General features: G+C 52.8%; 1 protein-coding gene and 1 long non-coding RNA gene across 2 annotated transcripts in view; one reads left to right on the top strand and one right to left on the bottom strand.

Annotated features, from left to right (window-relative positions):
• The window catches only part of LOC146421086 (uncharacterized), a 453,431-nt gene that overhangs the window by 298,587 nt on the left and 142,543 nt on the right, over positions 1-12,301 (bottom strand). The window lies entirely within an intron of this gene.
• Positions 1-12,301, top strand: part of LOC146421092 (uncharacterized) — a 73,552-nt gene that overhangs the window by 18,009 nt on the left and 43,242 nt on the right. Inside the window, exon 2 of the mRNA XM_085047655.1 lies at positions 2,725-3,225. Within this exon, the coding sequence (XP_084903781.1) occupies positions 2,725-3,225 (501 nt within the window). The remainder of the gene's footprint in view (positions 1-2,724; positions 3,226-12,301) is intronic.

Raw genomic sequence — 12,301 nt, 5'->3', positions numbered from 1 at the left:
CTGTGCCTCACGCAAAGCTGGGCCCCTCACAAGTGGGGCAGCACAGCAAACAGGGAGCCTGCCAGTCTCTTCCAGCTGTGTCTGCTCAGAGTTTGGCCCTTGGAGCTTCAGGAGGACAAAGGCAGCTCTTCTGGTCCCTCTGGCTGTCCCCATGTTCAGCAGTGCTGCTCCATCAGTCTGTGCACAGCGACAGGGAAAAGCCTCAGCCCTGCAGGGGCCAGGAGCTGCCAGGCTCTGCCTGAGCAGCTCAGCCAGCGGGAAGGGAGCTGCTCCACATGGGAACCAGGAGCAATGGACACTCATTTTTGCCTTTCAAGAAAATAAAAGGGAAAAGGAATAAAACATAGATAAAATATGAAAGATAAAGACAAAACTCAAGTGTGTATTGAAAATTCTTCTGTAACTTTGGATGAAGAGGTAACTGATTTTTTTCTTTGAAAAAGAGAAGTCAGGATTTACTTTCTAAATATGCTGGTGGCATGGATCTGTCTTACTGACCTTAGCAGCTTTTAAAAAAGATTTTAAATATCTCTCACTGAAATCTCACTGCCAGCGTGTCCTGGTTACAGTTTAGCACTTTGGTTACACCCACAGAGTGCTAAACTGTAACCAAAGTGGTCATTCTGCTCCCCTTAGGTCCTTTCTGATGAGCTGTTGATGACAGGTCGTTTGCAGGAGCTGCCCAGTGCACCCCTGATCCCTCAGGCTACCAGGTGGGTGTTAAATGAGATAAGGAAGAAGAGGCAAACCCTGCAAGGCAAAGACAGTTTTCTGTTTCTTCACACCAATGACTGAGCAGTGATAACTCCCTCCAGGGAAGCACCAGCACAGTCCCATTCAGCCTGAGGGGTCATCTCTGCTAATAGGCCATCGTGGACTCAATGGCACCAGCACAATGGGCAGCTGAGACAATTTAGACCATCAAAGGCTCCCCAAATATCCCATGACTCACAGGATGACATCATTGCATTGTCAGACTCCCTGCCCAGGTGGAGGTACTGAGCATTCCCACCTGAACCTGAGCATATATAATCTGGGTTTGGTGATATGGGACACCACTTCCACTCAACTGATCCAGAGGAGGAGCAGAACTTCCACAAGACCACCATTTGGTAGGATCTCGACCATCGCTCTGACCTATAGGCAGCCAGGTTGTACTCAATCTTTGTGGGTTAAAAGCAGTTTTCTCTGTATCATTGCATTTATTGTAATCTCTTTAGTGAATTGTTACTCTGACCTGTAATGTCTGTTGGGGCAGTTGAGTGGGATTCATTTATCCTGACAGTTTAGTTTAAATGAGCACAGTGGTTTTGGATGTTTGGAGTATGAATTACTTCCAAGCTGTGCCAAAAACATCCCTTGGGGGGTGTTGGGGTGTCCCTGGGAGGTGTTTCTGGGTGTCCTGGTGGTGGCTGCCAGCAGAGCCCCAGTGGTGGGCAGAGGGATGCAAGGACCCCCCTTGCAGTGAGGGTTGGGTTTCCCAAAGCAAGCACTGCCACCTCCAGCCCAGAGCCAGGGGGCTGTGGGACCCCCAGGGAGAACCAGATGGGAGAAACCCTGGGATGTCCAGAGTGTGGAGGATGGAGAGGGCAATACCAGGACCAGGGGACTGCTGGCAGTCTGGAGGAGAGGGAGTCTGGAGGTGGGGAACCCTGTGACCCCAAGGACCCCGAAGCGGAGAGCCCAGAGAAGGGGGAAATGCCAGGACATCTGGAAAATTCAAAAGCCTGGGGTGGGGGAGAGAGGTGACTCCTTGGACACCCACACCCTGAAGCACTGAGGGGAGAAGCAACCTATGGAACACCCAAAACCCCCTGGCATCTCTAAGTGAGGGGACCCTGGAGGAGAGGGACCAGCATGACCCCAAAGTGGGGAGACTGGAGAGGAAGAAATTTGGGGATTCCAAGGATCCACAAAAGCAAACGGAGGCTGGGGTCCATCTAGATGTGGGAAGCCCAATACATGCAGAACCCCCAGCAGCCAGGATGGGAGGGACCCCCAGAATTATAAAGTGGAGAGACCAAAGAAGGGAACTCCTGGGATTGTTTTGGGGGTTTTTTTGTTGGTTTTTTTTTTTTTTCAAAATCATAGTGCTCTGGAGGTTTTTATGGACACCAGATGCCCTGTGACTTCTAGAAATGGACTCGAGCAGGAGGACCTTCAAACCTAACATACATGCTCACACCTTGTTTTCCCCCTCCAAACCAGGATTTCCCATTCCCAAACCTTGGCTGGATGGAGGAGAAGGCTGTGAGGAAGAGGAAGATGCCCCAGGACAGCCAGGCAGGTGAGGAGGAAGTCACTGCCCCTTTCCCCCTCTTTTTTTCTCCATCTTCCAGCCCAACATCGTCCCTGGCTGCAGGACAACCCTGCTGCTGACACTGTCCTGCCAAGAATGGACTGAGGCGAATCTCCTTCCCCTTTCCTTTTGGCATGTAGGCAAATCTAAAATCCTCTCGTGTTTCCACCCCCAGGCAATGAGCTGGGAATGGAGACCATGGAGGAAAAATCCTCCCTGGAGAACCTCATGGAAGAGGCTGATTTGAACAGCTCCATGGCACAGGAGTCCAATGGGGAGGAAAAGCCCCGGAGATCTCACACAAGGAGAGGCTCCAAACCAAGCCCAGGGTGCTGTGAGGAGCAAAGGCCCACCCTGTGCCAGGAAATTGGCCAGCAATCAAGCCAGAACTATGAGCAGGTGGCCCATGAGCAGCTTCCCACCAGGGAGAAGCCCTACAAGTGCTTGGAATGTGGGAAGAGCTTCAGGACAAGCTCTCTCCTGATCCGCCACCAGATGATCCACACTGGGGAACGGCCCTACAAGTGTGGGGAATGTGGGACGAGTTTCACCAGGAGATCCCAACTTATCTGCCACCAGATGATCCACACTGGGGAACGGCCATATGAATGTGGGGAATGTGGGAAGAGCTTCAGAGACAGCTCGCACCTGATCCGCCACCAGAGGATCCATACTGGGGAGAGGCCCTACAAGTGTCCTGAGTGTGGGAAGAGGTTTCAGAGCAGCTCCAATCTCCTCCTCCATGAGCGGATTCACACACAGGAGAGGCCCTTCCGCTGCCCTGACTGTGGGAAAGGCTTCAAGCTCAACTCCACCCTCATCATCCACCGGCGCATCCACACCGGGGAGAGACCCTATGAGTGTCCCGAGTGTGGGAAGAGCTTCACCCAGAGCTCTAAGATGACCAGACACCAACGGAGCCACCAGTAAGAGAAGCCCTGCACAAGCCCCAACTGCAGGAAGATCTTTTCCTTCTGCTCCAGCCTTATTACCTAAAGCCTCATGGTTTTACTGCTCTTTGGGAGGGGTGTTTGGTGTTCAGGAGCTATTCTGGATGATTTGGTGCTTCTGGGTATTTGGTACAGTTTCTTTCTCCATTTTGTGTTTGAAAAGCCAAGAGGGTTCATCCAGTACCTCAAAACCACTCAATTCCACTGGAAAGTATTCAATGTTACCCCAAACTGGCTCAATCCCTGCCCAAAATGACTCAATTCCACAGCCCCTCAGGGTGGGATGACATTGGAAGGGATTGGGCAAAGTGGGATGCAGTTCTGGTGGGGTGAGATGGGCATTGGGTGGGGCAGGATGGGTGGGATGGGAATTGGAGTGGTGGAAGGGTGGAAATAGGGTTTGGGAAGAGGGTCTTGATGTCCAGGAGGGGTGGGATGTGTTGGGGTGGGGATTGGGAGTGTGGGACAGGGTCTGGAATGAGACAGACAAATGTTAGGGGTGATGAAGGGAGGGGAAACCTGTTCCTGAGTGGGTTTTTGGGTATTATATACCAGGATTATTTCTCATGAGCCTTGAGGCAATAAAGAAAAAGGTGGTTCATCCTTTTGGTGTGGTGCTGTGTGTTGGGATTTGGGTGTCCATTTCTTGTTATTGTTGTTACTATTATTTGTTTGTATTATTTATTAGTCTTACACTTCTAAATCCCACCCATTGTTAATAGTGGCTGGATGGCAGCTCACTGGGAAGATTCCCTTCCTTCTCACAGTGGGATTGAGCTGTAGTCACTTCCAAGTTACCAGTGGCTTCTAAAGATGCAAAGTCCTGTTTATGGTGGTTTAGGTGTGGTTTGGAGTTAGGGAAGGGTCACATCCCCTCCCAGAGGTGCTCTGAGCCTGCTCTGCACCACATCTGCACTTGTGGCACCTCACAGCTGCCCTGCCCTGGGGACATGGCAGGACTCCCTCCTGCCAGGGCTGAGGCTTTGCATGGCCTCTCATGACCCCTCATGTCCAAAGCTCTGTGCTGGCACTGTCCTGAGCGCCAACATCACTGCAGCCCCACGGCCTTTGCTGTCCCCCCGTGTCCATTCCCTGTCCCCGAGTCCCGCCCGGCTCTGGCAGCAGCAGGAGCCGCAGTGCAGTGGGCGCCAGCCTGGCCCAGCCGGGGCTCCCAGCAGGAGCAGCAGCAGCATTGCCAGCCCTTCCCAGCTGCTCCTGCCTTGGCTTCCCCAGGGGTTTTTCCAGGGGAATTCTGGAGTAGAGCAACAATCACCCACAAACTGGTCACTGGGGTTAGGCCTTGGCCTTTCTGCTTCCTCCAACCAACCCAGGCTTCTCTCAGCATTCCCGTTCCCTGCTCGGAGCCTTTGGCTCCCTGCAATCCTGGCCCCAAGGATCTGCTCTCACGAGTCCCTGGGGAGCCTTTGGCAGTCTCTGCCCTCAGTGGGGCCCATTGATGCTCCAAGGCACTTGGAATTTTGCTTCTGACTCCTTGAGCAGCTTCTTCAACCTTCTCTCAGTCCCTGAGGGTCACAGACTCAGCTCCACCTTGGGGTTCATTAAACTACAGAAAGCCCTCAGGAGGTCTTTGTCTGCCTTCCATTGACTTCAAGTGTTCATGGCTTGTACAGCTATTGGAGTCAGTTTGGTGTTCTTTTAAGGAGGAACATTTCAAAGTGCACCCATGACTTTTCTTTAACGTCAAGGAAATATTTTTTTTATTTTTCCGTTCCGAGAAGACATGATAGAAGCATTCCCCAAGTGACTTTGATGCTAAATGTCTCCTTAGGAGGTCTGGGCATGTAGAAGAATGAGCCCCTTGAGGGCTGACCCTGTTGGGACAACCTGCTCCTCAGCCCCAACCTCACCATGGCTGACATTGCTCACCTGGCACTGACATCCCTGTTCCCTGCATCACAAACTTGTCCCCTGAGCTCTGCAGCTGGCTGTCCCAGCCCATTGCTCCATGTCCCACCTGCTCTCCTCAGGTCTCTGCCTGCACACAGGCCCAGGAGGAGTTTTCCTGGTTGTGAGGAAAGAATGGAAAAGCCTGAGCAGGTTTCCTAAACAACAAACCCCACTTGGGAACCACATGCTCAGTACAGGCTGCCTCTGATGTCACCTTTCTACAAGGGACAATGTGACCAGAAGTGATCTCTGTAAGCAGAATTCTCTGTATCTTGAAGCACAATTCTCTGTCCCTGTCCTTTCCGTTGATCTCAGTTGCAGATGGAAGCTGCTGGTGCCATTTTCACCTTTAACCCCTCTTTTGAATACAAACAGATGTTGAATACAAACAGCTGTGTTAAGCAGGTGTTGCTCAATGTTAATGCAAAGCTTTTGTGTTCCCAATGGAATCACAGAGATCATTGTGACACTTTGGGGTCACATGGAACCATGGAGACCAAAGTGACACTGCAGGGCCTCATAGATGAAGGGAGACCATTGTGACTCTGTGGCACCTCATGGAACCAAGGGATCATTGTGACACAGTGAGGCCTCATGGAACCCAGGAGTGCATTGTGACACTGCAGAACCTCATGGAATGAAGGGGACACTGTGACACTGTGGGGCCTCGTTGGAACTCAGGAGACCATTGGTGACAGAACAGGAGCTCATGGAATGGGGAGAGCCAGGCCCAGGGGACATGGCTGCAATGGTGATGGCTGTGAGGTCACTGCCACTGCAGTAGCCTGCTTGGCCCTCAGCTGACATTCTGGCCAAGAGGGTTGTGAGGTCACCCAGCACATCAGAGAACCAGCACAACAGGAGTTCCATCCTTGGGGAGGAGGGGGTTGCACAAAGCTCCTGTCCTGGGACAATTCATGGGATGGGGCAGCAACTTCACTGGAAAAACAGTTGATGTTTTGTGACAATGTCATGGTAAAAAGTTCCCTCCTTATAACAAATGTAAATCCACTCTCATTTAGTTTAAACATATTGACCCTTCTTCTGTCACTGCAACCTTTGGGGAAAAAATAACACTGAATTATCCTTGCATTTTGACCAATATTTTTCCTTTCTCAAAATCCTAGGAGAAGACCAAAAAATCCCCCAAGATGGGGTTTGGAGGCCTCATCACATAAGCAGGATGTGCAGTTACAGAGTGAGCTGTGTAACATCATTGAGTGGCTGTATGACACCACAGAGCAGGCTGTGTGACATTACTGACTGGCTTGTGACACCACAGAGCAGGCTGTGACATCCCAGAGCAGGGTGTGATCAGTGACATCATAGAGTGGTCTGTGGCATAACTGGTTGGTTGTGTGACATCAAAGAGCAGGCTGTGACATCATGGTGTGGCTGAATGGCATCATACAGCAGGCTGTGAGGTCACAGAGTAGACTGTGTAACACCATAGGGTGGCGATGTGACGTCATCAAATGTGCTGTGACATCATAGGACATTTTTATGTGGCCATAATGAAGGCTGTGTGACATCAAAGGGTGGCTGTGTGAGGTCACTGGGGAGGTCACTCTGCCCCAGCCCCCCTCACAGCTCCCCCAGACAAGTCCAAAGCAGCTCGTGCACAGCAGGGTCCCCTGTCCCCCCAGGTCCCCCCTGCCCCCCAGTGCCACAGCCTCCCCCAGAGGATGTTCCACCAGATCGACCCCCAGAGCCTGACACGGGGACAGGGGGACAGGACCCTGGGGGGTGGGACAGGGGGACAATGACCCTCGGCAGCGTCCCCGTGTCCCCCAGGGTGAGAGCCTGGCCCAGGGCTCCTTCACCCTCTTGCGAACCAGACCTTGAGAGCACTTAAAAAATCCTCAGCAAGGGATCAGCAAAAACCAGATTTAATATTAAGTATGACAGCACAACAAAGTTCCTTGGCAAGAGTCACTCTGCTCCTGACTGCACAGTTCAGGCACACCAGGGGAAAAAAGCAACAACAAAAGCAAGCCAATCCAGGCAATCAAATCAGAAATGAACTGAGAACTGTCCCTGTGTGTGTGTGTGTGACAAAAGGACAGTGAGGGCAAGGATAAAAGGAATATGGCCTAAAACCCTAACAGGCCCTAAACTTAACAGAACTTAACTTCTACCTTAACCTGAACTTATACCTTAAATTCAACAACTTAGCAAAAGAGCAACCCTGAGCAGCATTTCACTTATCTCATACCTTATGACTGAACCTCACTTACAGGCCTAAATCACTCACATATCCAAGGCACTTCAACACCTCCCAGAGCAGCATTTCTCCCCCATTTCCAGAGCACAGGCACACGTGTGTGCACACAGACAGAAAGAGGCAGTGCCAGGAAGCTGTCAGAAATTGCCCTGGAGGGCAGGGAAATGCTCACTGCGGATGCTTTTGCATCTCCCCAGCAGGCGAAGGGTTGAGCCTGGAGGAGTGGGGGGATCAGCCCAGGGTCCCTCGTTGTTCGGGGATGCCCCGAGTGCAGCAAACGGGAGAGTTCCCGGCTCGGAGAGGCCCCACTCAGAGGGAGCTCACTGCTCCAGGAGAGCTCCAAGGGGCTCCTTTTGGAGCCCTGTTGATAGGGCCCCAAGAGATGGGCTTTAGTCACAGCAATGTTTCATCCTGGCTGCACTTCACATCAACAGCTTTCTCTGACACTGTGAGAACAGGGATGTTGTGCCACTGAGGGGAGAAAAACAGTTCCCAAGGCTGCTCCTAAAGAAAGCAGGAGCTGGTTGGAAGCAGCAGTGCCTGGGAGCAGACAGTGTTTGTGATCAGCTGCAGAGGAGCTGAGCCCAGGGGCTGTTGGCCAAGGCTGAGGCCTAACGAGCATTTCTCAGATCCAGGGCTGCCCTGGAAAGGTGGTGGTGGGGATAATTCACACCCTCAGTGTGCTCCCAGTTCCTCCCAGTATTTCCATGTCTGTGCTCCAAGTGCTGCTCACAGCCCTGATCCGTGGGGATGGGAATGTCCCGCTCCCTTCCCGGGGCAGTGTCACACCTGAGCCAGGTGTGCAGGGCAGGACTTTGCCCTGACCCCAAGCACTGTCCCACCTGCAGGATCTGCTTCCCATCGGCCTCTTCCTCCTGCAGCCCCAAGCCCAGGTTGGTGCTAAACAAAGGGCACTGGCTCAGGGTCATCCCCCGGCGGGGGCTGTGCACCCCCTCTGCCCCCTCCCCAAATTCCCTCCTGGGGGCAGCAGGAGCTGGGTCAGGAGCCCTGTGGGGAGGGAAAAGGGGGTGACACTGGGATGGGGGGTCACACATGCTCTCAGGGACACACATGACCCCTGTGGACAGCCTTCACCTTCTCCCGCAGAGCCAGGAGGATGAACTCCAACATGGAGCCCCCAAAACCCAGCAGCACCTTGGGGGGTGGAGTATGGTGGCAGCTTTGGGGTCTGAGTTCGTCATGACCACTCAAAAACCTTCTCCCAACCCCATAGCACGCTTCCAGGCCCCTCAAACCACCCAACAGCTCCTCCTAGGATGCTCCCAAACCACTCCCTGCAATATAAATGGGCCCAAGAGCCACCATAACCCCATTCCTATCTCCCCCTACACCCACCCAAATTCTCTCCAAGCCACACAGCCCTGCCAGGACCCCAATCCTCTCTCACAGAGCATGCCAAACTCCTTCTCAGCACCACAGATGCCCCCAAAAGCCACAAAAGCCCCTCCCAATCCACCCAAGATTCCCTAAAACCCCTCCCACCCCCCATGGCACTGACCAGGAGAGGCTGGTGGACAGGAACATCCACAGCTGGGAGCAGCTCAGGCACTTCAGCAGTGATTTGGGCACTTTGGGGGGCACACCCCACATGGGGAGAGGCAGGCCAGGGACTGGGACAGAAAACTGGAATTCCTGAACAACAGATGGGCTCAGGTGCACACATTCTGCCAGCACAACTATGAGACTGTTGTCCTCTCCCCCAGCCTGGGCAGCCCCAGAACGTCCAAATCCTCATGAATATTCCCCTCAACCCCACATTCACCCCCAAATCCACAGTAAAATGGTGCAGCTTTAGATCTCTTTGTTTAATTCCTTTATTTTACCTCAGCTTTGGTTGTTCTGACAAGGTGAAGAAGGAAATTATTCAGGTTGGAAAAGACCTCCAAGATCATCCATCATTTCTTGATGCCACCAGAAGAAACAATTACACAGCAGGTAACAATTTTTAGGGTGTAACATTAATAAATCAGCTCTTCCCAATGAATTTCAGATGTCAGTCTGAGTCCTGATGGATGTTCCTGCCCCTGTGTTTGTCCAGGTGGCCACAGGGAATCAGGAGGCCATGGAAGCCACCAGCCAGGTGCCTTCCCAACCCGAGTATGTTAGTTTTGCTTAGCCCAGAACATCAGCAAGCTATCTTTAGCATCTAGGGGAAACTTAAACCCTTCAAAAGCTGTTGTGGTAGGCCTGAAGAAGTGGCTGAAGGGTTGGGAGAAAACTCACCCCAGTGCTCATGAGTTGGTTTTGCTCAGCCCAGTTTTTGCTAGTGGGTGGGGAGAGGCATAAAAATGGCTCCTGTGTGTCCGGTGTGAATGTTCTAGAAGTTTTCACCATGTCCAGCAGAGCCGATCTCTGATGGCTCTGAAGATGATGGACATGCTGCTAGCCAAGTCTGGGACAATTAGAGATGTTGGTTACACCTCTGTGATATCATATTTAAGAAGAAATCAAAACCATGTCCACAAGCACTTCTTTTTAGACAGAGGATGAGGAGGAGGTGAGAATATGTGAGGGAAAACAACATGGAGACACCAAGGTCAGTGGAGAAGGTGGGGGAGGAGGTGCTCCAGGCACCAGAGCTGAAAATCCTCTGCTGGCCGTGGTGAGGACCATGGTGAAGCAGGTTGTCCCCCTGCAGCCCATGGGGTCCACGAGGGGTGCAGAGATCCACCCACAGCCCGTGGGGAGGTGCTCACGCTAGAGGAGCAGGTGGATGCCTGGAGGAAGCTGTGATCCAGTGGGAGTCCAGTGCAGGGAAAGGCCTTGTTCCTTGGGATGGAAACAGCCTGGCCTGGGCTCAGAGCTCTGAACCCTGTGGACAAGAACTCATGGGGCAGCAGATTCCAGCGGCTACTGCTCAAGAGATTGGACCCACAGCAAAGACGTTCACAGAGGACTGTCTCCAGTGGGAGGGGGGTGAGCAGAGAAACAGTGTATTAAGAGCTTATCTTTAGTTCCCATTTGCCTACTCTGACTCTGTTTAGGGTTAGGTTACCAATATGTCACGTTGCAACTTTAAGTTCTCAGCCTGTTTTACCCTTCAGTGCATCCTGCCTGGTTCATTATCTCGACTCATGAGCCCTATGTGTGTGTGTGTGTGTGTTAGGGTTTTTTTTTCCTTCTCCTCTGCACAGCTGCAGCAGGGGAGAGAAGAGAAAGCAAATTTTGTAGGTGCCTGGCATTTGGCCAGGGTCAAACCACAACACTGGGTCAGTGGCAGTGTGGGTCACCAGGGCTCTTCCCAATTTGGGTCCTCTGATGGGGGATGAATACGGAGCAGTGCATGAAGCTCTTCCCCCACTCGGGGCACTTGCAGGGCTTCCCTTACCAGTGCCTCCATCGGTGTTGGGTCAAGTTAGAGCTCTGGGTGAAGCCTTTCCCACACTCGCAAAACTCATTGGGTCTCTCCCCAGTGTGGATCCTCTTGTGACAGATCAGGTTGGAGCTCCGGCAGAAGCTCTTCCCACATTCCCCACATTCACAGGGCTTCCCCCCAGTGTGGATCCGATGGTGGTCCATAAGGTGGGAGAACTTTCTGAAGCTCTTCCCACATTCCCCACACTCATAGGACTTCTTGGTCTCATGAAGCTTCTCAGGAATCTCCAGCTCAGAACTCCGGCTAAAGCTCTTGCAACTTCCTGGCACAGGGTGGGTCTTTGCTCTTCAGAGCACCCTGGGCTGGGTTTGCAACCTTTCCTTGTGCAGCATCTCTGCGGCTTTTCCTCCCAGTTGGATTCCTGGGTCATGGAGCTGCTCAAAATGGCCTCTTCCATGAGGTTCTGCTGTAAGGACTTGTCCTCCCTGGTCTCTCTCCTCAGCTTGTTGTCTGTGGAAGGAAGGACAAGGAGAGGATTTGGGATTTGCCTCCATGCCAGAGGGAAGGGGAAGGAGATCCCCCCAGTCCATCCCTACCAGGACAGAGTCAGCAGCAGGGTTGTCCTGCAGCCAGGGGCGATGCTGGGCTGGGAGATGGAGGAGAAGAGAGCAGGAAAGGGGCAGTGACTTCCTCCTCACCTGCCTGGCTGTCCTGGGGCATCTTCCTCTTCCTCACAGCCTCCTTCTCCATTTGGCCAAGTTTTAGGAATCGGAAATCCTCGTTTGGGTAAAAAAGGGTGTGAGTGCCTTGGGTTGGGGGTTCCTCCTGCCCAAGTCTATCTCTAGAAGTCACTGGGTGTTTTGTGTCTATAAAGTCCTCCTAAAATAAGAATGAGTTCAGAAAAAGCCTCCCAGGAGTTCCCCCTTTCCAGTCTCCTGTCTTTGGGGTTCTGGGGTTGCCCATTCTCGAAGCTGCTGGGGCTCCCATGGATCCTGGGGATCCCCCTTCTCCTGGGTCCTGATTAGGGATGCTGTGGGGTTTCGGTGCTCCTAGGGGTCCCTTCTTCCCTGATTGTGCTTTGGCTCCAAGGGCTCCCAGGGTCCCCCTCTTCAGGCTCCCCCACTCCAGGCACTCGGGGTTTCCCCCTCTCCCCATCACCCCTTTCAGTGTCACAGTGTCCCAGCCCTGCCTCATCTCCAGCCTCCCCCACCCCTCCAGGCTGCCAGGGGTCCCCCAGCTCTGGTATTGCCCCTCTCTGCTCTCTCCACTTGGGGAGTACAACATTCCACCCTCCCAGCTCTCTCAGGGATCCCCAAAACTGATGTCCTGTCCTGCTGATAGCAGGCAATTCCCAAATGGACCCCCCAGTATTCCACCAAAGGTGCATTTATGGCTCAGCTTTGGAGTTCTGCAAGATCCAAACATACCCTCTGGCCCAAAAAATCCCCACCAGGGACATGCAAAGATATCTGGTGCTAACTTCCAGAATCTGCAAGCTCCAAACACCCCTCAAAAACTAACACCCTCCCAGAGAGCCCCTGACAGCTCTGGGGTGAGCTCCCCCTCCCTGGTGACCTGTGGAA

Source organism: Lichenostomus cassidix, unplaced genomic scaffold, assembly GCF_008360975.1.
Source record: "Lichenostomus cassidix isolate B80296 unplaced genomic scaffold, HeHo_3.0 HiC_scaffold_43, whole genome shotgun sequence".
Taxonomy (NCBI): Eukaryota; Metazoa; Chordata; class Aves; order Passeriformes; family Meliphagidae; genus Lichenostomus; species Lichenostomus cassidix.
Note: the sequence above shows the minus strand (reverse complement) of the source record. Positions and strands in the feature narration are given on the sequence as shown.